The sequence below is a fragment of the Moschus berezovskii genome, chromosome 21, assembly GCF_049115385.1.
Source record: "Moschus berezovskii isolate FMDL1 chromosome 21, NW_MosBer_1.0, whole genome shotgun sequence".
Classification (NCBI taxonomy): Eukaryota; Metazoa; Chordata; class Mammalia; order Artiodactyla; family Moschidae; genus Moschus; species Moschus berezovskii.
In genome coordinates this window covers 9,044,093-9,071,101 of record NC_142480.1, presented here as the reverse complement: position 1 = coordinate 9,071,101, position 27,009 = coordinate 9,044,093, and the positions used below count along the sequence as shown (strand labels likewise).

The window sequence follows — 27,009 nt, the reverse complement described above, 5'->3', positions numbered from 1 at the left end:
CTGACTCTCTTCAACCCCATGGACTGCAGCCCGCCAGGCTCCTCTGTCCATGGGATTCTCCAGGCAAGAATACAGGAGTGGGTTGCCATTCCCTTCTCCAGAGGATCTTCCTGACCCAGGGATCGAACCTGAATCTCCAGCAGCTCCTGCACTGCAGGTGGATCCTTCACCACTGAGCCACTGGGGAAGCCCACTAGCAGGCTAATTTAATTTTAAAAAATCATTTCTCCTGCCTAAGAAATCCTGAAGCAGTAGTTCTCTAAATCCAACTGCACACTGAAATCACCAGGTATACTTTTTTTTCACTGAAGTATAGTTGATTTACAATGTTGTGTTAATTTCCGCTGTACATCAAAGTGATTCAGTTACACATGTACATACCTTCTTTTTGCATATTCTTTCCATTATGGTCTTTCACAGGATACTGCATACAGTTCCCTGTGCTGTACAGTAGGACCTTGTTGTTTATCCATTCTGTATACAATAGAATCTGCTGATCCCACGCTCCCACTCCATTCCTTTCCCGTGTCCCCCGCCCCTCAACATCCACAAGACCATTCTCTGTGAGTCTATTCCTGTTTCCTAGATATGTTCATCTATGTCATAGTTTAGATGCCACATGTAAGTGATACTATATGATGTCTTTCTCTTCCTGACTTACTTCCCCTTAGTAGTTTAATCTCGAGTTCCATCCATGCTGCTGCAAAGGGCATCATTTCATTCTTTTTTATTGAGAAGTCAACGGTATATAGGTGGCACATCATTTTTAATCCATTCATCTGTCTATGCACATTGAGGCTATTTCCATGTCTTGGCTATTTTTAATAGTACTGCTATGAACATATCACCTGGTATAATTTTTAAACTATATTGATACGCAGGCTCTATCTCAGAATCTCAAGGTGGGGCCCAAGAATCAGTGTTTTGTAAAAGCTCCCCAGATATGTACACTTTCCTGAAACAACCACTGACTACAAAATTCATCTGACAATTAACCAAATGGTGCTATATAATTTCTCTTCTACTAAAGCCCTTTATAAAAATGAACTGTTTTTAGAACGGTCAATGATTCTTCTGTCCATCTAATTAGATAACCTGAGGCCAGAGAATATACTATGTATATCCATCTCTGTCAGTAATCTCACAGTCATCTCTGATAAAGTAGTACTCACTACATATTTTTAAGTTTTCCATTTTCCTCTGGGTTCTCTCATCAAGGCTGGATACTTTTAGCTTAAATTTATGGCCAAAATGTCAGTCCAAAAAGCTACAGTAATTTATTTTTAAAAGGGAAGTCTTATTAAATGCATGTGTCATATACACTGGCTTACTCACCTAGGCCAGTCAAAGTCATCTGATGACGCTGTATCTCCATCTCCTCCACTAGCCACATGGAAAAACTTAATAGATGGTTCTCCTTTATCTTCCTGGAATGACCCTAATAAAACAAGACTGATTAATGAAATGCATTTCTTCTCCCACATTAAGAGAAAAGATACTTGCCTCCTTAGATGAGCACAGATCCTCTAAATCAGGGACATGGTGCAGCATTAAGTTCAACGACATTTATTCATTTGTTTCTGCTGCACATGTACACATGAGGAGACAGGATGTGCAGATAAATTAAAGATGCTGTTGCTGCTGCTGCTAAGTCACTTCAGTCGTGTCCGACTCTGTGTGACCCCATAGATGGAAGCCCACCAGGCTCCCCCTTCCCTGGGATTCTCCCAGCAAGAACACTGGAGTGGGTTGCCATTTCCTTCTCCAATGTGTGACAGTGAAAAGTGAAAGTGAAGTCGCTCAGTCGTGTCCGACCCTTAGCGACCCCACGGACTGCAGCCTACCAGGCTCCTCCATCCATGGGATTTTCTAGGCAAGAGTACTGGAGTGGCTTGCCATTGCCTTCTCCAAAAGATGCTGTATTCTGTACAAACTCAAATTCTTATGCACCGATGGTTAACCAATGGTATAAGGTACATAATCATATTAAATATAGTAATTGCCACTTACTGAGTGCCACTTATGATCATTCGACATAAAAGTTTATGTCGTTAATCTAGGAATGCAGAGATAATAACTACATTTCTAAATGTCTGTTTTGACAAGCACTGTTTAAGAATTACCTCTTCACAATAACCTCATATATGCTTTTTCATTCCATTTTACAAAGAATGACTTTCCACCAGAACAATGAGTTTCTTATCACTAAAAGATAAGGCAAGATTCTAGATACCCCTTAAAGGTCTTTTCATGAGATGATAATTGGCAACCGTCAATTTTAAATCTCTCTAAAGATATGTAAAACTCAGACAGAACAAGGGAAGGAAAACTGCAGCCTACAGAGAAGGAGGTGAACAGAACAGAGGCGGGTAAGGTGGCAGGAGGATATCGTGGTGGAGGCTGAGAGAGGTGGGGGGCGGGCAGACATGGTGGAGGCAGACATGTCTTCATTAGCTGACAAAAGCAAAGTAATACGGGAAAACTCAGAACAGACTACACAAAGAAAACTCACTGGAGATTAGTATGATGGTTCAAAGTTCAAGCTCTAGAATGAGACTTGGGTTTGAATCTTGACTCTGCCATTTACTACACCGATCTTGGGAGGTACCTCTTAAGAAATCGGCAGATTCCTCACATATGATAACAATAATTGGAAATAACAAGCCTCCTGTAACTATGATGATTAAAGGAAACAAGGTCAGGTGTGTGCAGTGTTCAGCACACAGCAAATACAGAATGGCACTCAAAAATTTTTGACTACTACTAACCCTACAACAAGAAAGTGGTAGGTGGTACCGAAAGGTAGGCTACTGGAGCAACTGAGCCCGTGAACCATAACTACTGAGCCATGGGGCACAACTCCTGAAGCTCACGCACCTGAGCCTGTGCTCCACAACAGGAGGAGCTACCACGAGAAGCCTGTGCACCACAATTAGAGAGCAGCCCCGCCCGTCGCAACCAGAGAAAAGCCCATGCAGCAGTGAAGACCTGGCACAGCCAAAAATAAATAAACCTGTTTAAAAAGTGAGCTAAAGACTATTATTCACGAAGTGAAAAGATTCTCATGCACTGTAGTTTCTTTTAAAAAACTGACCTATATCACACTTGTATACAAGGATGGAAAACAGTCGTTACTCTTGTTTTCTAACATATGTCCTTTAATTTTATTATATTTGGGGACTGTCATACACTTCTTACTTTAAGTTTCAGTAGCAATTGTTTCTATTCTGATTCCTTTATAGGCACGGTCAATCTTACCAACTAGTTCTCTAAATGTAAGTTCCAATTTAACTTGTTCAGGGGTTGATCCTCCTAGGAATTCAGTTTTAAACTCTAGATCTGTGAATGCTAAATGAAGAATCTCCTTCTGAAGTGACTTCTTAAACCATGGTCCTCTCTCTTGATCTGATCGAAGATCAGGTATTGGGAAGCGAACAGAAAGGTTTAATGCTGGCGTGGCAACTTGTACTGATACCCGGCAGTTTGCAGGATTATGTGAATCATCTAGAAATACTTCAGTGAAAGCTTTGTGCTGAAATACAAAAACATCAAAAATATACCAAAATGTTAAATTAAGCAAATGACACTGGTATTTAACATTACGATGTATATAATCATATATACATCATTTCCTCATTTAGGTTAATGCATTAAAACAATTAATATTACTATATTATTTTAGTGTAATGAAATTTATAATGCAACAGCTACCAACAAAAGTCAGAACTATTGGCAAAAGTTACACCCTCATATAAAGAAATTAATTCAAATAAAAACTGAACCAAAGTGAAGACGCAGGTCCTTTAGACGTATATAATATTTTACTATGGACTAGAAAAGGGGCAATGTGTAAATTAGCTTATCAAAAAACTCAATATGATTAAAAGTCACTACAGAACCGAGCATTCAATCTGAAGGATTTCCCCACCAATATGCTATTTCAAAGACTCCAATGTAAAATCAGGTGAATTATGCCAAATGCAAAGGCCTATTCCTGCTTCATCCTTGTATTTCCAGAACTAAGTCCAAGCCTGGCACATCAAAGGTTTGAAATAAATATTCCCTTAATGACTCACTCTGAGCTCCCATCCAACCCAAGGATATGATCCCACCAAATGAACCGTAGAAGCAAAAACATGCATGTAACATTGACTTAAAGCCACATGATAATAAAACGGTCAAAGTACATGCCTTTCAGATAAAAGTCTATTCATATTTTTTTCTCTGCAATGAATTACAACTTGTAAAGCTTTAGTCCAGAGTACAGTGCAGATGATTCAGTTCAGTTCAGTTCAGTCGCTCAGTCGTGTCCGACTCTCTGCGACCCCATGAATCACAGCACGCCAGGCCTCCTTGTCCATCACCAACTCCCGGAGTTCACTCAAACTCATGTCCATCGAGTTGGTGATGCCATCCAGCCATCTCATTCTCTGTCGTCCCCTTCTCCTCCCGCCCCCAACCTTTCCCAGCATCAGAGTCTTTTCCAGTGAGTCAACTCGTCGCATGAGGTGGCCAAAGTATTGCAGTTTCAGCTTTAGCATCAGTCCCTCCAATGAACACCCAGGACTGATCTCCTTTAAAATGGACTGGTTGGATCTCCTTGCAGTCCAAGGGACTCTCAAGAGTCTTCTCCAGCACCACAGTTCAAAAGCATCGATTCTTCAGCTTTCTTCACAGTCCAACTCTCACATCCATCCATGACCACGGAAAAAACCATAGCCTTGACTAGACGGACCTTTGTTGGCAAAGTAATGTCTCTGCTTTTTAATATACTATCTAGGTTGGTCATAACTTTCCTTCCAAGGAGTAAGCGTCTTTTAATTTCATGGATAACACTCCTCAATTTCATGGATCAGTCTCTGATAGCCTAGATTAGAAAGTTCTGCTTTTATGCTAAGACTTGGATCTGATTCTTTCTCTCCCCTATTATGACTTTCAAATAGTAATCCCCACTCTCAGCAAAAGTTGCTCAAGAGAGTAGCACTGAAACATATACATTACCATATGTGAAACAGAGAGCTAGTGGCAAGCTGCTGTACAGTACAGGAAGCTCACCCAGTGCTCTATGACAACCTAGAAGGGTGGGAGGGGGTGAGCGGGAGGTTCAAGAGGGAGGGGATGTATGCATACTCACGGCTGATTTATGCTGTCGCACAGCAGAAACCAACCCAACACCGTAAATCAATTATACTTCAATTTAAAAAATTTGTAATTGTTTAAGAGATTAAATCATCATTCCAGTGTATCTATGGCTAACAGCAAATACAGGCACTAACCCACAGAACTTAAAGTAACTAGCAACTGTTGGCAAGTTAAAGAATCTCGATTTAATGTGAATACCCACTGATAATTAAGGGAGAGGCAATACAGAGAAAACTACCTTTTCCTTTTAGCCAAAGTTGTCTCTATTTGTGCTTAGTCCTAAAATCCCTAACAGACATCTTGCAAATCTGACTTACTTGTTTTGCTTAGAAAAGACACCAGGCACCAGATCTAAGTAAAAGTGACGCGATGTGATGCTCAATAACACAGTATGATAAATGATGCTCCCATTTTCAAGAGTATACCCTACATGATATGGGCTACCTTTTATAGGAGATTCAAGTGGTTCACTATAGGCGTGAAAAAATGTTTTGTGAAGATATTATAGTCACAGTTTATAAAACTCAGATAAACACAGAAAAGGAAACCTAATTCTACTACTCTACTGTAATCGATGCTACCGAATGGTATATATTTCCATTCAGTCTTTTTCTATACGATTTAACTTACACATTTATAACAGAAGTTTATGTGTATTCTCCTTTTTTCATCTCATATTTCTTTAGGAGCCTTCTTCCTGTTGCTATACCCCCTTTGTAACCATCACTTAAAGTGGCAGCATAAAATCCCATTCAGTACATGATCACAACTCGTTCAGCTATTCTACTACCTAGACATAAAAGATGCTTCCATTTTTTCATTATTACATATAATGCTATTTTAATAACAAACGCTACTTAATCTATTAAGACTACTTAACTCAGAAATCATCTCAATAAGTCTATTAGCTAGTTATAATTATGATGAGTATTTGCAACTTTTGAAACACTTACCAAACTAATATGCTTATTATATGAAGTATACATATGTGACGCCATCATCTCCACTGTAGTTAGTTTCTGCGGTTGAAGCAAGGAATTTAACCTGTCCACAATACTGATATCCAGCTCACAAAACACTGGATTTAACTTAACCTGTAATTCTGCCTTCTGAGGAACGGAACTAAGTCTTGCTTGACTACCCTGAAAAAAAAAAGAGAGACAAAAAAGAAAGAATTAATATGATCACTGACAATTCTATAAAATTAAATCCTTGTGATTATGATACAATAGACATCAAATGAAAATTTACTGGTGGTAACCACACAAAAAGATCTCTTACCTGAGGTCCTTTATTCTCAGAATGCTTATAATGAAGCTGAAGACACACAGGGGGGTGAGAATCAGTTTGCTCTTTGGAATGGAACATTAAAAGCTTAAAAACAAAGAGGAAGATAACTTAAATGTACACTATTAAGATGAATTAGCAGAGGAGATAATATAATAGTGGGGAGAGTTTTTTGAAGTTGGAAAGGCTGGTTTAAGCTTCAGTTCTGTCGCTTACTATCAATGTGACTCTTACACAAACTAGTGAGCTTCTGCAATCTTCAGCGTCACATTTGCAAAATGTATGCAAGTGTTCAAATAAAACACATTGAAAATAAGTCACTAGGACAAGGTAAAAGCAATAAAAATGTTACTTTGATAGCTTTTAAAAGTTTCTCTAGGACATGCTTTTAAGGACAGGGGAAAAAACCAGATTAACAATAAACGAGCACAAGATATTCCACTTGTCTTGCAGAATGCTCAGCACATAGCAGGCTTTCAATAGTATTTATTGAATAACAGAATCCTTCTAAAATTAAGCGTGCTTGAAAAATGAGTGAAATTAAATCACTTGTCATAAACCTGTCTGACTCTAGAACAAATCAACTCTAAAAATGCAACACATTCCAATAGTGGCCTTGAATATCACACTGAAAAATCTGTTTCCACAAAACACAAATGCAAACACACACAATAAACTTCTGCTGATACAACTTCCTATGCCTTTTTAAGAAAATCACTGCTGTTCATACAATTCTTAAAAAGCAAGACAGATGTAAAGAATAACCCTAAAGGAAAAGTATCAGCATTTACCTCTGTATAGTGAGGAGGAACAGAATGAGAATCAGTTGGAAACAGGCATTCCAAAAGTTCCATTTGCCCAACGGACACGTCAGTACTGAGACAGCAGGAAGCCGACCTTCGTCTTTGTTCATAGGACACTTTGATGCCAGTGCCTATAAATCTGTCATAAAAAATGCAGCATTTGAGAGTTTCCGTACGATTACAGGTTAACTGATGCATCAAAGAATACCGTACAGCTGTTAACGCCTACCTGTGCTACCAAGTTCAAACGGTTAGTAATAACTAACATTCTTAAGGATATTAACCAGAAAGATTGCTTCAAATTCCCTGTTCCCTGATATAAGATAAAAAATCATATCTGTTGACAGGAAATTATCCAGGATTTTTTCCCCCAACACTGTCCTTTCCTCTTCTACATTTTAAAATTTACACTGCAGTGAATAAAATCTTTCAAATCTGGAAAATATATGCATATAGCTTCTTAAAAATATCTAGAAGGATCATGCAGTATTTTAAAAACTTTATAGTCAGTAAAACTCAAATGAAGGCCTACCTCTAGCTTTTGTTGCTTTTATTGTATTTCCTACTGGCAGATATTTGAAACTGTCCAAAATGGGAAGAAAAAAAAAACACTTTTGCACTTTTATTATAAATATTATGGTCCTAACGTATTAATTTTAATACTTAAAATAGTTAAAAATAAAACAAAAGCCCAAAGTGTTTTCTAAAAATATTAATATATGTCCCTAAGTCATTATATATGACAGGACAATTTATAGGCTACTTTCAAGTTAAAATAGTAGTTGCATGCTAACAATATTACACATACCTATAAATTTAGTTTTCTCCTTATCTATTAGGACTCAACCTATGGAAAGTTAGGTGGCTATTTGAATAGCTTCAGTTTTTTTTTTTTTAAAGCAGAAGTTGAAAATGTAGCATCCAGGCTCAGGGTGAGCCTCAGTTATCATCTCCCACCCAATGGTTAGTGGCACAGGAATCACTTTCGAGTCCCTTTTCACTAGTCCATCTACTCTCACCACCACTGACATCTCTGCTAGGCCAGTGACAGTAGAACTATTTTTATGATCATAATGGTGTCAGTGGGGAATGATGGCAATATGGTCAAAGAAACCTGACAAGAGCACCTCAGGGAGCTAAAGATAACTTAGACAACTCCAAACAAATAGATCTTACATCTGTGTATTTCACATGCCAAATAACCTGAATGGGAGAGTCTATGGTAAACATCTTACAGTACTGCAGAAAATAAAATCCTCATTCATTCCACTCATTTACAAATCAAATGTGAATTAGAAAAACAAATGGAGACAGGTAGATAGGTAAATGAAAAAATTCACATCTGGTTCTTTTTCAAGGATTATTAACAAATGTAAGAGTTTACCTAAGGTGATCATGTGAGCAAGCTTCTGCAAATACTGCTCGGAAAGACTTAAAATCTTCTGTTGAAAATCGTGCTGGATCCATCTTTTCTATACAGGTAAAGAAAGCTGTCGCCATTGGTGTCAATGGATTAACACTCAGGGATGATTCAGGTGGAGATAAAGGATCAATGTGAAGCACAGAGACTGAAAATGCTCCCACAGCTGCTCTAAAAATAAGTTCAGGCCTGGATTCATCCACTGAAACAGACCTAGAGGGGAGAGCTGAAATACACGTGTTAAAATTATATTCAGAAAAGCTAATACTTAAAGAATCCAGTGTATCAAAGCTATGAAACATGTACTCGTGTTAGTTTTAAAACTAAACTTGAGCTTTGAGTCTTCAAAAACAAATGATTACACAACAGTTTCAGTGATCCTAAAAAAGGAAAATAATAAACTGCAATCTTTCTACATTTGATACGCAAGATCCTTGATATGTGAAGTACAAAAAAAGAATTGCGACAATACAAACAAAACTTTTGAATTAATAAAACTGTACTGGAATAAGTCAGAGATTAACCAGAAGCTGCTCATCAAATTTTCCTTTAATCCTGTGTCTATTTCAATTAAATTTTGCAGAAAGGAAACCTGAGGTTCTCTTTTAAGGAATGTTTAAACAGAGAAACAAAAACTAGACCAGTTGATTGAGACTCCTAAATTTTTAATAATAATATGAAACTTAGGGTGTACTTTTTACTAAATTTTTTAATACACGAATACAATAAATAGGCAACTGTTCTAAAACATTTCATAGTGAATTGTTCAACAGTGCTTCATTTTCTTTCTAAATTTTGTTAAAAGGTCTACACCAAAAAAAATTTATGAAGAAAGAGAAAAGAATCAGTAGAATGACATATTTTTTAATAATTTTTTTAAAATTCCAGTGGAAACTATCAACAAATGTCTTTTTTTCTTTTTTTTTACATACCAGTCTTTTGTAAAGATGCTGGGTGAACTAGGTTGGACGGTAACATTGATCCTCTTACTGGCTGTTCTTTATGATGATCAAGGAAGTCTCCCCACGTTGGCTGAAGCTATAGTATAATTTTTTTAAGCATATGAATAAGGTGCAAAATTTTAGAAGTAACTTGTTAAATAACAGAACAAAAAATTAAATACTTTACCACAGTAGTACTTAATGGAGATCCTGCTGGGGTATTTGTATATGTACTAGTTAATGATAACTCAAGGTCCATACTTGGGGGTTCCCCAAGGGGTGGAAGAGAAGAGAGACTGTGTGACATGTCCATATCAGCCATGGAGAAGAAAACTTCTTCTTCTAGAGAGAATTAAACTTTGTCAGTTTTATTATAGTTCCACCAATTCACATCTTTAAATAAGATCTTCATATATATTAATGTTATATTGTTCCCTCAGATTATCTGAGATACAGTGATGTTCTAAATTTGCATTCAAGATATTAATGTCATAGTAAAAACTCAGCTGAACATAGATTAACAAAACGTTAAGCTAGCCCACTGGTGAACTTTTAAAAAAAATATATGATAAGCTGCTTCATATGGTGTAATGTAACGTCATTAAGTGTCATATGATTTTCAGATAGTATCTTGCAACCTCTGGTTTCATGGATACAGCTATTTCTTGAAAAAAAAAAAAGAGTTGAATATTTTATTTAGAATTCTATTTATGTTTTACTTCTTTCTGCAAACTGTTTTACCTTCAGGCAAATGAAGTTTGTTATGGCCAAAATTTCTTGAATAGATTTTAATTTTTCACTACATTCCATATTGAAATTGATTCTCATTATTTAAACTGATTTGTATTAGTGCTTACACATTAAGACACACCTATAAATGCAAAGTAAACTGGGTAAAGATTATGTAGTTGTTTATTTACAATTGACAGGTTAATGGACAAAGGTTTCTGTTTAAAGGAATCTACTGTAAATCATTATGTAAGCACACAATTTGACAAAATGAACAATTATTCCCATTTTATCTTTTGCGTAAACCCACATTTTTAGTTGACTTTCCTTAGAATAAATCATGTTTTACAAAACAAGACACACAATCAAAAAAGGATACTGTACCACTTGTGTGCCAGTCACTGTCAAGCTGTGGTTCGATCAACTTATAAATTTAAGCCTTCTTAAAGTGTAGATCGTTGGTTTTTTCATGATTAAACTCCATTTTATAGAAGCCAAAGTCAAATGTACTTTTGCTCTATGATGATAATGTACCAATCTAGAGTTAACTTTTTGAGTTGCTTACCCCGGCTAGAAGGTGTACGAGCCGTTTCTGTGTCATAAAAGCTTTGCTCTGAAGACATGCCGGCAGAGAGGGAATCTTTCCTCAAATAATACCGGTTCAATTCCATTTGAATTCGGTATTCATCTTCTTGCTGCATGGGTCGATTTTTTCTATCTTTATTAGCTAACCCGATTTTGCTTGAATTTTCTACGTGTATACAAAAGAAAAGCAAAAGAGTAATTAAATTTGGAGTTACTTAATTAAGCATTTTCTCCCAACCCACTTATCCAATACCAATGGCAACTTAGTACCACAAGTCAGTGCAGAACCACCAGTATTTAATATTAATCAGAGATCTAGGCAATAGCTCTAAGCAGCTAGCTAGAAATCACAAGATCTTATCTATTATTAAATATATATGTCTTTAAAATTTTTTTAAGTGTGTGCTATTTACTGAGTTTAACAATTATACTTTCTCAGTTGTATGAAGTACTACCTCCAACCAAGGAAGTCAGTCAGCCTGAATGCTAATCTGTGCCATCATAATGCAATTTGAAAGAATCAAATTTAACTACTGAGGATTCTAATTCATAATGCATCTTTAAGTTCATACATTCCTATACAATAATTTCCCATTTCTATGCTATATATTTTAACTAAAATTTTTTAAAGAACTAGAAATAACAACAGTTATACTTGCCTGGTCCAGCAATAGCTGCTAACATGTCCAAAAGCAAGTGCACCTGCCTGGGTGACAGGAATAGATGTATAGAGTCTATCTGTCCATCAATATCCAACTTCAAAAAAAGAAAGAAAGAAAACTACTCAAGATGAACACTCTTTATAAACTCATCACCATAAATCCCAGTATATTTCAGAACACCAAGAGGAATACTAATTAGTTAGCCTTGGATTCCTTCACCTCAGATTCTCTCTACTAATTCACAAAATCTAAACGAAAAGAAAATCTAAATGAAAAGGTCATCAACTTTTATTTTAAGAGGGAAAAATCCTCCTGAGAAATTCCACATTGGAAGGACCAATGTCACTCTTTGTGTCTCTGAGTTTTCTGAGTATTAAGGTGACTGAGGAGGCCTTAAGATATAGTCTCCAAAAAAATTAAGATAGCAGCAATCGAGTATTCATTCCCATTATGGTTTCAAAAGACTCAAATCACAACCTTTAAAGCTTGATTCAAACCAAGGACAAATAAAGGTAGCCTTCTTAAGTTTGCCCATGGATCACACTCCTATCTATAACAGCAAGGACCTTCTCTATCAAGAGTGTGCCCCTCCAAATGCCCACGAAACCTCCTCTCCACCAACATGAAGCCACAGAAGAGAGGAAGTTCATGTGGAATTCCCTTCTCTTTTCCACCTCTTTGTCCATTTTTCCTTCTAGAAATAAAATCCCAATCCCACTCTCACTCTGACTTCTGTAGCATACACTCCAACAAAAACAATCACTCTATTCCCTACGTCACATTCTGAAAAGCTAAGTATGCCTGCCTTACTTTTCATTCGTCTCTTCTTAGTCCTAATGTTAACACTGACTCCTATGATCTTTATGCCATTTTACAATTTAAAAATAATTCAATTAAGAAAACACTGATATTCAGGATATGACAACTTTTATAGGAGAGAAACAAATTTCTGATTCTAAGAAAAAAAATAAATTACATAGTGACTTTGAGAAATTTCCATGGTATAACTCAAAGCAACACATTCTCCAATAATAATCACTATTATCACCTTTTTTGAGTATTGGGACACTGTGTTAGATGTTTTTATTTTATTTCCTCTAAGTCTTAGTAGTGTTCCTGTTTTACAAATGAGAAAATAGGTTCACAAAGATTAAGTGATTCACACAAGGCCATATAACAGATTCAGGGTCAGGATTTTAGGTTGACCCAGAGTACTGGTTTTTATGGGGCTCCTTACTGACTGGTGACTTCCAAGTCCTTGAAAGGAGTTATCGCTGGGGACAGTGGGGAAATTTCTTTGTGATTATATGCTGAATTTAAAAATTGGTTTTTAATTTCTAAGCATTGAAAACATAGTCTCTAATCTGCATTTAGAATACATGATTAAGAGTTTCACTTCTAACTGTCATAGAAATATGTCATTATTAGTCATTCTGAGTTTGGCATACAAAGAACAAAGTACATATAACTTTCCTCTGGAAATATAAAACTTAAAACATTTTAACAACTAAAATTTGCTGTTGTTGTTCAGTCACTCAGTAGGGTCCAACTCTTTGCGACCCAATGGACTGCAGCACGTCAGGCTTCAAGTTTCAAACTCACTGTAACACAGCAATTGAAACAAAATATCTCTAAATTCAATTTAGGCAGTCCCCTATTTTCATATATAATGTATTCCTGAAGACATCTGATAAAACTAAACACGTGGAACACCAAACTTACACACTATTTGAGTGGTGAATAGTCTCAGAGAACTGAAAAAGTAACATGAAATCTCTAGTTAACATTTTGATCCCATAGCTGAAAGACTTAAGTGCAAAGAAAGAGACTAAAGATCTGAAACTTGAGGCTTCTAATTAATGCTATCTTTGTTTACACTGTATTAAGTTTAGGAGGTCTGTTTCTGGATGCTGATATTCAGAACTTTAATTTTTCTGTCTAGCACTCATTTTCATTAAGAACAAAATGTACTCAAATATTCCAGTTGCTACAAAAAAATTACCATATAGGCAAGAAGAATATCTCCAAATATTAAACTCTGGCTAACAGCAATGCAATAGTTCCAGAGGTTCCTCTGTCACCTAATACACAGATGTTCAAAAGTAACACCTAAAAGGCACTTACATAAATCAGTTCATAACGTGCAAAACATTTGGATATGCACAAAAATCAAATATACAAATGCTGAGGACTAGCAATAATTAACCAAAACAGAACCCAAGAAGGTATCGCTATGGTTCTTCCTTCTTAAAGGATTAGAAAATACATTCTACAGAGGCAGGGATGTATTCAGTTTCCCAAGGATCTTGGCACAGTAGGGATTCCTATAGTGTTTACACATACCCATGGCTCTCTGCTCCATTAACCATTCCATCCTGTTACTCTGTGAAGAGGCTTAAGACCTGTAAAAGGGTTTCCTACCACCTGAGGTAGAACAGCCATGAAATTAAAAGACGCTTGCTCCTTGGAAGAAAAGTTATGACCAACCTAGACAGCATATTAAAAAGCAGAGACATTACTTTGCCAACAGAAGTCTGTCTAGTCAAAGCTATCGTTTTTCCCGTGGTCATGTATGGATGTGAGAGTTGGACTATAAAGAAAGCTAAGTGCAGAAGAATTGATGCTTTTGAACTGTGGTGTTGGCGAAGACTCTTGAGAGTCCCTTGGAGAGCAAGGAGATCCAGCCAGTTCATCCTAAAGGAAATCGGTGCTGAATATTCTTTGGAAGGACTGATGCTGAAGCTGAAACTCTTAATACTTTGGCCACCTGATACAAAGAACTAACTCATTTGAAAAGATCCTGATGCTGGGAAAGATTGAAGGCGGGAGGAGAAGGGGACAACAGAGGGATGAGACGGTTGGATGGCATCACCAATCCAACAGACATGAGTTTGAGTAAACTCCGGGAGTTGGTGATATACAGGGAAGCCTGGTGTGTTGCAGTCCATGGGGTTGCAAAGAGTCAGCCACAACTGAGCCACTGAACTGAACTGAAGTAGAACAGAACAGTAATCAAAGAGGAGGAGGGATAATCAGTAAGAGCAACATCAGGAAATTTCCCTGGTGGTCCAGTGGTTAAGATTTGGGCTTTTACTACTGTGGACCCCAGGTCAATCCCTGCTGTTGACCGGAGCACAATTCTTGGTCAGGGAACTAAAATCCCACAAGCCACGTGATGTGGCAAAAAAAAAAAAAAGAAAACCAATAATAGTAATAGGAACACCAACATTTCACTCTGCACCTTCCTCCCCCTCCAACTCTAATCAGGTGCTCTGTTCCAGAGAAAGATTTCTGGGGATCCGTCAATCTTCTGAAAACCTTTTTGTGTGTGTTCACATGTACAGAGTGGTTCCCTCTTACACATTCCCACAGCCATGTCTATGCCTCTTACACTATCTTTTATTAAGACAAAGATTGCATTACTTTCATTTCTATGTCTGTCCCAACAACCAGCATGGGCTCTGGCATACAGTAATCAGTCAAATGTCTAGAGCTAGTTATATCCATGAAAATACAAATGAATAAATCCTGGTATTTTCCTAAACTGCATTTTACACAGATTATATGGAAAATTAGGTTTAAGAACCTGAAAACAATAACCTGAAAGACACATAATTAACTAACTAAATAAATGCAAGTTTCCTGACTCTCCAGACTGTTCAGTATTGCTCCCTAAGAAAGAGGTATAGTTGTCTTTACAGTGACTTCTACAAGCTATGCAACATTATGGGAAAAACTCATCTCTTTTCATAAATATTACACAACTATAAAAATGGACATTCTGTTCAAAATACACATAGGTGGATAGTTTTATATACACATAATTAAACATCTCCTTCAGCTAACATGGGGGCTTACCTGGTGGCTCAGATGGTCAAGAATCTGCCTGCAATGCAGGAGACTCAAGTTCAATCCCTGGGTCAGGAAGATACCCTGGCGAAGGAAATGGTAACCCACTCCAGTATTCTTCCCTGGAGAATTCCATGGACAGAGGAGCCTGGCAGCTATAGTTCATGGGGTTGCAAAGAGTCGGATATGACTGAGCAACTAATTTTCACTTTCAGCTAACACGTTTTCTCAATTTCTCCTTCTTTTAACTTTTTAATTTCATGATGAAAGAGATTCTTTAAGAAACTCCTAGTTATCTGAACTAATGACCATTTTTGAAAGCGGGGGAAAGTTGAGTGCAGCAGACAGTTTCAAACCCTGCGCTGCAGCAGATGGGCAAAGGTGGGCCTCAGGTGAACTCCAAGATGTGCAGACAGAGGCACCAGTTGCGGGTAAAAATACTGACTCCAAGGCAGTGGGTAACCTAGTCACAGGACAATCTACAAGAACCAATCAGAGGGTCACAGCATAAAGAATGCCTCCAGGTTTACTCTGTTTTTATCTACAGAAAATAAAACAAATACTGACCTTAGCTCCGGGAAGTACTTCATTCTGTTTCAATGTGAGACTCAACTCCAGTCTACCATTGAGCCCTCCGATCTGCACTGGGTCAGAAGGTGCTACTTCTGGCAAATTCCTTGTTAGTTGTGGGTGAGGCTCATAAACGATTTTTGGATTCCAGCTAGGTGACAGTTTTGGCTCTGTTTCCTACAGTAACGCAAGAAGAAAAAATGTAATTCCTTCAAATACTTTAGTGTAAGTAAACTGAGAAGCAAAACACGATTGTTAATTTAAGAAGAATATAGTATTCACATGAAAACTGTACTGTGACAATGGATAAACCAGTATTGCAGAACTAGCATAAAACACAGTACCTTAAAAAAGGCAAATTATGGAAAAGTACTTTATGAAAAAAAGCACAGCATCTGTTCAAATTACATAATAAGAAAATTTAATATACATCCAATAATTAAGAAAATACGATTTCTGAAATAAAGTAAAAGACAAACTATGAAGTGACTGATTTATAAAAGGGCTCTCCACTCTGAGAAGGGATGAACACAGTTCTTTTTCCTTGATTATAAAATTCTTACAAGATATGACTTGTAACATAACATTTTCAGCAGTACATGCATCATGGAAAGTAAATGTGAACATTGCTTAGTTGCCTGTTTTTATTATAAAAAAGATATTAGATGTTAACATGCCATTTCTCCCTAAGACATGAAACCCAATGTTTCTCTATTAAATTAATACACAGCAAATATATTTCTGGTAGAAACAGCATTAATTACAAATTTTTTTTACAAATGTAAAATTTTAAATCTGAAATATATGTCCCCATTACTGAATATCTGTGTCAGCTCTCAGATCACAAGGAGACCCATCAGTACATATCACACATCTAAGGAAATGTTAATAGTCCTCAAGTAAACCTTCTGAAAATCTGTGATTTCGCTTCTGGCTTCTCTGATTTGTTTTCCTTACCACTGGCGCAGTTGAACACACTGGGGAGGATTTTGCAGATGCAGAAAACTCATCCCAGAAGAGAGACACTCCAGAGAGCTGAAGTAACTTGTGAGCAAAAGCTGTGGGTTGATGTACGTTAATTCCTGAGGACTCGTCAGCAGTTTCATCACAGTACATGGTTCTGAAAGTGAAAAACAAAAATATTTGCATAAAACTCTTAGGAAGAGTTAGGTCTTAGGAAGACCTATTTGCAATTATAAGAAATACACACAGCTGCTGAAATTGAAGAAAGTTTTCAAGTGTTAGCTCTTCTTAGAATATACCTATCACATGTGTGTCAGCATTATCATGCTTTACTCTCGTAAATATTTTCATGAAGAAACATTAAATTAACCCCAAGAAGGTAATATTTTGAGGCTCCTAAATTTGGGGGGAAAAATGAGTAACTTCCTAAAGTTAGCTCCGAGGAAAATAATTCCTGTGCTCCCTCACAAACATCTCTCGAAACACTGAGACAGCATTTGACTCTAAACACGAGTCTGATGTGCCACTGCCTGGATTTCTGTAACTATTCTGAGTCCTTACCACTCATCTTCAGCTTAAATAAAACTGTTGTTGCTGTTGTTCAGTAGCTAAGTAGTGTCTGATTCTTTGTGCAGCACACGCTGTGTGGCCTGCAGCATGCCAGGCTTCCCTGTCTTTCACCATCTCCCAGTTTGTTCAAACTCATTATCCATTGAGTCGGTGGTGTCATTGAACCATCTCATCCTCTGTCAGCCCCTTCTCCACTTGCCCTCCATCTTTCCCAGCATCAGGGTCTTTTCAAATGAGTTGCCTCTTCTCATCAGGTAGCCAAAGTACTAGACCTTCAGCATCAGTCCTTCCAAAGAATATTCAGAACTGATTTCCTTTATGATTGACTGGCTTGATCTCCGTGCTATCCAAGGGACTCTCCAGAGTCTTCTCCAGCACTACAACTTGAAAGCATCAATTCTTTAGCGCTCAGCCTTCTTTATGATGCAACTCTCACATCCGTACATGACTACTGGAAAAACCGTAGCTTTGACTAGACAGACCTTTGTCAGCGAAGTGATGTCTCTGTTTTTTTAATATGCTGTCAAGGTTTGTCATTGGAGACAACAATGGCACCCCACTCCAGTACTCTTGCCTGGAAAATCCCATGGACGGAGGAGCCTGGTAGGCTGCAATCCATGGGGTCGCGAAGAGTCGGACACACTGAGCGACTTCACTTTCATTTTTCACTTTTATGCCTTGGAGAAGGAAATGGAAACCCACTTCAGTGTTCCTGCCTGGAGAATCCCAGGGACAGGGGAGCCTGGTGGGCTGCTGTCTATGGGCTCGCAAAGAGTCGGACACGACTGAAGCGACTTAGTAGCAGCAGCAGGTTTGTCATAGCTTTCCTTCCAAGAAGCAAGTGTCTTTTAATTTCAGGACTGCAGTCACCATCCACAGGGATTTTAGAGCCCAAGAAAATAAAATCTGTCACTGTTTCCAAAGTAATACCGTTCTAACTGCATAAGATTTTAGATATTTTTTAAATACACCATTTTAAGGTAATGCAACTTAATTTCAAAGATCTGTTAACAGTAACTGATTCACTAATAGGTATGTTTTGTCAAAGACAGGAATCAGAACGTATCTGTTTAAAACTCAGTAAAGGTTCCCAACATATCCACAAACAAAGTGTCTTTGGTGCTCGGTGTACATACTTCACTCTGCTCATCTCTGCTGGTGGTTCATGTGGCATTAAGACACTGGTGAAGAGTCACAACCTCAAAACAACGCTCTGCAGTGTGTATGTAAATCAATCCGTTTTAGGTCTATTTATAGGAGTTCCCAGTGGGCAAACAATGAAAACTAAAAGTGATGTATTTATATCTTTCTAAGTGATCTCTACTATACATACTGACCTTAAAATACCCTCACAGAATCAGTCCTGAATACTCATTGGAAGGACTGATGTTGAAGCTGAAACTCCAATACTTTGGCCACCTGATACGAAGAGCTGACTCACTGGAAAAGACCCTGAAAAGACCCTGATGCTCGGAAAGATTGAAGGCAAGAGGAGAAGGGGACAGACAGAGGATGAGATGGTTGGATGGCATCACCAACTCAATGGACATGGGTTTCGGTGGACTCCAGGAGTTGATGATGGACAGGGAGGCCTGGCGTGCTGTGGTTCATGCGCAAAGAATCAGACACGACTGAGCGACTGAACTGACTGACTGACTGAATCTCCTAAAGTATCCTGAATCTAATCAGTCAGATCTTATTATTTATAAGGAAAAGAACAAGGTAATTTGTTTTCAGATATAAGAAGTCTTACCTTTCTATTCGAATTTCAAGTGCAGTTCCAGTCTTGGAATTTTCTGGCACATGTTCAATTCTCAATACAGTGTCTATAAAAGTGACTTTTACTCTTCTTAGTACTAGAATAAACCAAATAAATACTAAATTAGTTTAATAAGAACTTACAAAATAAAAGTTGAATTTTGTACCTAAAAAAAAAAAGCCCCAAATCGTGAGTTTTGTAATAAGTATTTTGTGGGCTGAGAACTTACACCATGTTACATCTCAGCCTGGGGCAATGACTAACACTATCTGTTGAATTCTAATCCCTTCATTATACAAGCATGATAAAATAAACAAAGGAGAAACTAGGGTAAAAAAAGAACATGAAACTAAACTGAATACTGTGTAATTTTTAAAATTATTTGGTTGATTTTGGTTGCACTGGGTCTCCAGTGCTGGGCTCAGACTTCCTCTAGGTGGGGTATGATGGGACTACTCTTCACGGCAGAGCACGGCTTCAGTAGTTGCAGCACACAGGCTCAGCAGTTGTGGTGCAAGAGCCTAGCTGTTCCCCAGCATATGGATCTTCCTGGACCAGGGATCGAACCCATGTCCCCTGCACTGGCAGGTGGGTTTCCATCCACTGTGACACCAGGGAAGTCCAAATACTGTATAATTTTTTAAATAACTTCAATTCTAAAGTTCTGAAGTAAGAATAGCAATTTTTAAAAAAACTACTCCAGTGAGTTTTTCTTATACGATGCTTACTAAATCAAGGTACTAAATTATTAAATATAATCTAAAATTTTTGAAAATACTCAACAATGCCAAACCTGTTTCGATGGTTTCAGCAAACTTTTCAAGTCCTTCAAAAGGCTGGGATCCTTCTCCTTGTTCATCTGTTAGTTTCTGGCTAAGACATTCTTTTGCCAGTTGCATACTGCTGGTCATGAAGCTTGACCAATACATGGGCTCAGAACCAGATGCTACAGAAAATACAGACAAATCCTCAATAACTTCTCATGGTTACAACTAAACCATTCTTTAAAATTACACATTTCAAACTAGTAAGTTCTTAATCCCCCAAGAGATATTTAGCATCATGGTATCACCCAGGGATACAGTATTCTAGAACTTACTCCTGAGATTTAAACATTACCTTATAATAACCAAGAAGGGAGGAAAAATCACAGAAAGAAGTTGAGACACATGTTCTCATTACACGGTATATATCTGCCAAATACTAATTCACATATTTACTCAAGTATTTAATGGATATTTTATATGGGTTCAAAATGCTGCAGAACAGAGGTCAACAAAATTTCTGCAATGGATCAGATAACAAATATTTGAGGCTTTGAGGCCATATGGTCTCCTATCACAATTACTCAACTCTCTCACTCTAGTACAAAAGCAGCCAGAGAGAATTAATGAATGAGTGAATATGTATACCAGGTGATATTCCAATAAAAATTTATTTATAAAAACAGGTAACAGACCAGATTTGATCTGCAGGCCACAGTTGGCTGACTAGAAAAATACAATAATTATTAAATCTGCCCTCAAAGAGACTACAAGATAGTGGAAGAAATGAGATATAATTAAGAAAAATTAATAGGCAACAACTGAGTGTCAACAGAAAATATCATATCAGGTAAGAGAAGAGGCTAAATCTTCTATAGTTGAGGGAATTCATCGGAAAGTAGAGGTAGCAGCTGACATGGGCTTTAGAAGGTAAGTAAAAATGTAGATAAACCAGAAGAGCAGCCTTGGAGAAGGAACACACAAACTGTGTAAAGTCCTTTCCAGATGTACCCTTACAAAAGAATTCTATCACACTTCCTTATGTTATCCAAAACAAACTGACAAGAGATTACTAGAATTACTGCCTTCTAAAATTAAAGTTGAAAGTCCTTCTAATGAAATATTTTTAAAATAAGGGTAAAACATTTCACTTTCCATAGGAATGTACTAGTATGTCTCCTCAGCTTGGTTAAAATATAAAGTATTCTTGTTAATACCAGGTTACTAAGAATTTCCATGCACAGATTACAGATACTTTAAAAATACAGATCCTAAATTTTACTAAGCATAATTTAAACTTTGGTGTTTTAGGCAGCACTTGGGATTATAATTCTTCAAACACATCTTTACAAACATCACTTGTCACTGGAAGCATTTACGTTCCTAATTTAAGATGATTCACCATCATGACCTTACAAGCTTATAATACGCCAGACACAAACACTCTTCAGTAGACAATCCAGTACACAAAACAGCACAGTGGTTAAGAACAGGGGCTCTTCAACTAGACTCCCTGGGTCCAGACCCTGTCTTCTCCACTTAACTAGCTATGACCTTGATCAAGTTATTAAAAGACAATTTATGCATCAATTTCCTATTGAGTCAAATGAATACAATTAAAAGTATCTTTTTCAAAGAGTTATTGTGAGGATACAACTTGTAAACTACTCAGAACAGTATCTGTCATGCAAGAAGCACAACATACAGGTTTTATAAATCAGAATCCATCATATATATAATTAAAGCTACTACATGTACATACTTGTAAACAACAACTTACTACTACTTTAAACCTTTTCCTCCCGAAGTTTTCTTCCGAAAATGTTCAATCCTAAGATGTGTACAATGCATACCCTGCACCTGGATTCATCAAGATTACACACACGTGTGCACACACTGAGACTCACACACACAAGCTTTCGTTAAACTAGATATTGCAACACTCATCCCTAACAACTGCAGCATGTAACTCCTAAGAACGAGATCAGTCTCCTGCAAAAGCTCAGTACCATTAACACACCCAAGTGATGTGACATCGACACGATATATACGTTCAGTGAGGTGGCTCAGCAGTGAAAAATCTACCTGCAATGCAGGAGACATGGGTTAAATCCCTGGGTCGGGAAGGTCCCCTGGGGGACGGCAAGAATCCTGCAACCCACTCCACTATTCTTATCCTGAGAATCCCATGGACAGAGGAGCCTGGCAGGCTACAGTCCAGGGGGTTGCAAGAGTCGCACACGATTTAGCTACTAAGCCACCACCATCACACATTCAATACCCTAATCTTCCCACCTGCCTCAATACACTCTCCACAGGAAAAAAAAAAAAAAAAAAGAAAAAAAGTTACATATTGCAATTAGTTATCAGGTCTTTAGTCTCCTTTAAATAGTTCCTCTACCTTCATTGTCTTTCATAACTGAACCTTTAAAAAAACAACAACAGTACCAACCAGCTAGTTAACAGACCTTCTCTGGTTTGGGATCTGTCTGACTGCTTCCTCCTGGCCGACTCAGGCTAAGCACGTTCAGCGGCTCCCCTCTTCCCAGCCCACCGCCTCAGGACACGCACGTGCCGCCAGCGTGGCCCGCCCATGATAAGGTCAAGTCTGCTCTCTCAGTGATGGTGCTGTCAATTTTCTCCACCGACAAGAAACTTTTTCCCGCAGAATTTAAATAATATGTAAATGGAAGGGGATATTCTGATACCGCCTAAATGTCAAGATCCTCAACCCTTCAGAACAGTGTCAGCATCAACTCATGATCCTCACCCTCCATTAATTTCTACTATGGTGCTTGAAAACATGGTGATATTCCACCTTTTATTCTTTATATGTTTATCAGTAGTGGCAATCCTTCTCCTTTCCCCCCTTACATACTTATTTACTTATTTGTAGTTGACGTGGACATCAGGTTTTAGTTTTTCTTTTAGTGTGTTATAATTCATTATTGTCATTATCCTTTCTGATACTCAAATTTTCCAGATTTGGCCAATGGGAGCCCCTTCAAACCCAATCTTGTGTCCTTTTAACATTTCTCCATCAGTGTTTGCGCACTTCCTTGCTTCTGGCACAATACTTTGAATTTTGAAAACATAAATCACTTTTTATTCAGTATCTTATAAAAAACCTACAACAGAAAAGAATCTGAAAAAATATATAGATATATATAAGAGAACGTGTATACACACACACACACACACACACGAATCATTTTGCTGTACACCTGACATTGTAAATCAACTAAACTTTAAAAAAAAAAGCATAAGTCACTTTAGATAACTGGTAACCAATAACTGAACTGAACTGAACCAATAACTAAACCAGTCACCTACATACTAAAGTTCTTATGGGTAAAGAGAGAGAGAAATAACTCTGAAGATATAATCACACCCACCCCCCTACATAGGCCACATCCTAAAATTTTATCTACTGAAAATCTTACAAATACATGCAAGGTACTAAATTAAATACTCAATGCAATTAGGCTACTTTCCCAATCTCTGAAAAGTAAAAACAGAAACAAACAGAAACACCTAACACACCTACCTAGGCGGGGTCGAGGTCGGAAGACCATTTCTAACCCCCTCACTTCCAGTGCACAATTGTCCTGCAACAAGGAGCCCCATGGAACGGACAGAGAAATGGACTGTATGAATCCTTCTGTGACTTCTAAAGGTGCATCTGCTGACTCCAGGATCTCATTGAGACACTAAAGAGAAAAAACAAGAGTATTTTGAAATCACAAGAAAATAAAACTGTTAATTTACTCAAAGGAGAAAGAGAAGACTGAAAAAGCTGGCTTAAAGCTCCACATTCAAAAAACTAAGATCAAAGCATCCAGACCCATCATTTCATGGCAAATAAATGGGGAAAAAGTGGAAAGAGTGACAGATTTTATTTTCTTGGGCTCCAAAATCACTGCAGATGGTGACTGCAGCCATGAAACTAAAAGACACTTGCTCCTCAGAAGAAAAGCTATGACAAACCTAGACAGAGACATCACTTTGCCGACAAAGGTTCATATGGCCAAAGCTATGGTTTTTCCAGTAGTCATGTATGGATGTAAGAGGTAGAGCACTGAAGAACTGATGCTTTCGAGTTGTGGTGCTGGAGAAGACTCCTGAGAGTCCCGTGGACAACAAGGTGATCAAACCAGTCAATCTTAAAGGAAATCAACCCTGAATCTTCACTGGAAGGACTGATGCTAAAGCTGAAGCTCCAGTACTTTGGTCACCTGATGCAAAGAGCCGACTCATTGGAAAAGATCTTGATGCTGGGGAAGACTGAGGGCAAGAGGAGAAGGGGGCGGCAGAGGATGAGATGGTTGGATGGCATCACTGACTCAATGGACATGAGTCTGAGCAAACTCAGGGAGACAGTGAAGGACAGGGAAGCCTGGCATGCTGCAGTCCATTGGATCACAAAGAGGTGGACACGACTTAGTGACTGGACAACTGAACAACAAATATGTTTATACATGTCTCAGGCACTAAGGATAAAGAAATCAGAGACCAAGATATAGATGATTCCTGGTGCTCAGTAAGCTGACAAAATAGCTTACTATGAAAGACACATGTGATGAGTTGCATGAAAGAGGAAATACACTGTACTACCTTAAGCATGTAAAAGAACCTAGTCTGGAGATTCAAGGCAGGCCGCCTGAGGAAGTGCTATTTAAAGCTGAGACCAGAGCACTGAGGAGTTAATTGCACACAATGGTCCAGACAGATACAATAGCATGTAGAAGGATTCAAAGAAGGCAGAGGTCAGTATGTGCAAATACATACATCTGAGATACAAGAGTATTTGGGTAGAGGGAAAAAGCTGCTTTAGGCTTTAGTGTAGCATACAAGGCTGAGGAGCCAGAGATAAGGCTACACAGATAAGGGTGAGCGGGATCCAAAAACCCTTGTAATTAATGTTAAAGTCTGAAATTTATCTCAAGGGCAATGTGAAACCATTGAAAGGTTTTAAGCAAGGGTGCCATGATGAGAAAAGAACTAGTCAGTGAGCCACTCACAGGAGGAAAGCAAAACTCAAGCAGAAAGGCTGTTATAAATAAGAGAAACTAAGAGAAATTGGCTAGGCAAGGATAGGGACAATGAGGAATGCAAGAGATGGATGGATTTTTTCTAATAACATATTAGGAAGTAAAAATAATTGGCATAATGAGTGGTAAAGGAAAGAAGGAATCAAAAATAATTTCCGAGTTGCTGGCCTGGGCAACGGCTTTGACAGTGGTGCCATGTACTGAGTTAGGGAAGGGAGAGGTGAGAAGTTCAGTTCCAGAGAGTATATTTGAGCAGACCCCCAGGTGGAGATGGCCAGGACACAGGTGGTGTTCTGGTCTGGAGTTCAGGAGAGCCATGTGGGCCTGTAATACAGAGGGGCTTTATAAACACAGAAGGTAAATGAAGCCACAGGAGTGAGGAGAGACAGACTTTCAGAACCAACGTAGAATAAAAAGACCAGAGACCTAGGACAGAACCCTGATAAACACCAACATTTAAGAAACAAGAAAAAGGAGCCTGCAAAGTGAAAAACAACAACAGAATAATAATAAGCAGAGAAGTAGAAAGAAAATCAAGAGAAACTCTTCTCCTAGAAAACTGTGGAAACATAACATAAAGAATGATCAAGTGCAACAAAAACTAACAAGAAGTCAAAGACTTTTTTAATGTCCACTGAATTCAGTGACAGTTAGGGTTTAGGTGATCCCACTGAGGGCACTTTCAGTAAAGGGTTAACTACAACAGAAGAATGACGGATGGTTATAAATACAGTTAGAAGAATAAATTTCTAACAGACAATACACTTTTACATTAAAGCAACAAATATTTATCAAAAACCAGTCTACATGAAGATGCTTCCTGGATGCCATGTTGCATAAGGGTAGTGTTGTAATTCTTCATCTACAAAGCTCACGTTGAACGTGGAAATTTAGAATGGTGCATGTTATTTCACTGGAGGTTACTACTTTAACAGGCTTTCTTCACACTGGTATTTGGGAGATCCTACAGATTTCCTAAAGAGTACATGGACCTGGCTAGTTTTAAAGTGTAAGTATCCAGATCCCTAATCTCCAAATGGGCTTCCCTGGTGGCTCAGTGGTAAGGAATCCACCTGCCAAGCAGGAGACTCAGGTTCCATTCCTCGGCTGGGACGATCTCCTGGAGGGAAAGGGAAAAAGGCAAGGCGCTCCAGTATTCTTGCCTGGGAAATCCCACAGACAGAGGAGCCTGGAGGGCTACAGTCCATGGGGTTGCAAAGAGCAGGACATGACTGGGGACAGAGCACACAGGCAATCTCCAAATATGTTCTTTCCTAAAATGGACCTTCTGAGAAGTGGCATCATGTTGGGTCCCTTTTTTTTTGGTCCCCCTCTCCCACTGAGCCAAAAAAATGCGTATCTCTTTTCCCCCCCCTGAATCATCCCTTAGGCTCTGCCGAGGATATAAAAAAACTTCAGGCAGAACCACCAACTTAGTCTTCTGGCCTTTCCCCACTTGATACACATTTTTTGGCATTGCCATAAAAAAGATCAAAGAACTAAGTGATTCTGTTACTGCAAAATCCCTACAATTCTCATCTACTTATTAATGACGGGTGTTTCTCAAGCTTATGACTATCTTAAAAGTTTAGAAATTTATGTTGAGCCCTATCAAATTCTACTTTTAAGTATATTCATCCAAGGATACCTGAAGAAAGCAGAGGAGGGGAAAACACACCAAAAACATCAATAAATATATTTCTAATAAAAGTTCTTATGTTTAGTTATTCAAATGTATAATACATTTATATTGTTTTGATCAACTGCACTCATAACTCTAATAACAAAACAATCCAGAGGAAAAATTGAACACTTAAAAGTTTAATGATATGTGAAGGAGATACTGATAAGATCAACATGGTAAGAACTGGAGCAAACCACTTAAACGACCAAAAAATTCAAAAAAAGGAAAAA

The 27,009-nt window shown here is 38.0% G+C and overlaps 1 protein-coding gene across 3 annotated transcripts in view; it reads right to left on the bottom strand.

Moving 5' to 3' along the window:
- ATG2B (autophagy related 2B) overlaps positions 1-27,009 on the bottom strand; it is a 74,614-nt gene that overhangs the window by 40,492 nt on the left and 7,113 nt on the right. For 2 of the 3 annotated variants that reach the window (XM_055418479.2, XM_055418481.2), the window contains exons 2-16: positions 23,592-23,754; positions 20,074-20,226; positions 19,275-19,377; positions 16,946-17,108; positions 15,986-16,165; positions 11,567-11,663; positions 10,888-11,073; positions 9,781-9,935; positions 9,585-9,690; positions 8,617-8,878; positions 7,221-7,371; positions 6,424-6,516; positions 6,096-6,284; positions 3,259-3,532; positions 1,336-1,438 (exon numbers count right to left, since the gene is read on the bottom strand). In XM_055418479.2, the coding sequence (XP_055274454.2) occupies positions 1,336-1,438; positions 3,259-3,532; positions 6,096-6,284; positions 6,424-6,516; positions 7,221-7,371; positions 8,617-8,878; positions 9,585-9,690; positions 9,781-9,935; positions 10,888-11,073; positions 11,567-11,663; positions 15,986-16,165; positions 16,946-17,108; positions 19,275-19,377; positions 20,074-20,226; positions 23,592-23,754 (2,378 nt within the window). The remainder of the gene's footprint in view (positions 1-1,335; positions 1,439-3,258; positions 3,533-6,095; positions 6,285-6,423; positions 6,517-7,220; positions 7,372-8,616; positions 8,879-9,584; positions 9,691-9,780; positions 9,936-10,887; positions 11,074-11,566; positions 11,664-15,985; positions 16,166-16,945; positions 17,109-19,274; positions 19,378-20,073; positions 20,227-23,591; positions 23,755-27,009) is intronic. The other variant, XM_055418482.2, reaches the window with a different exon arrangement.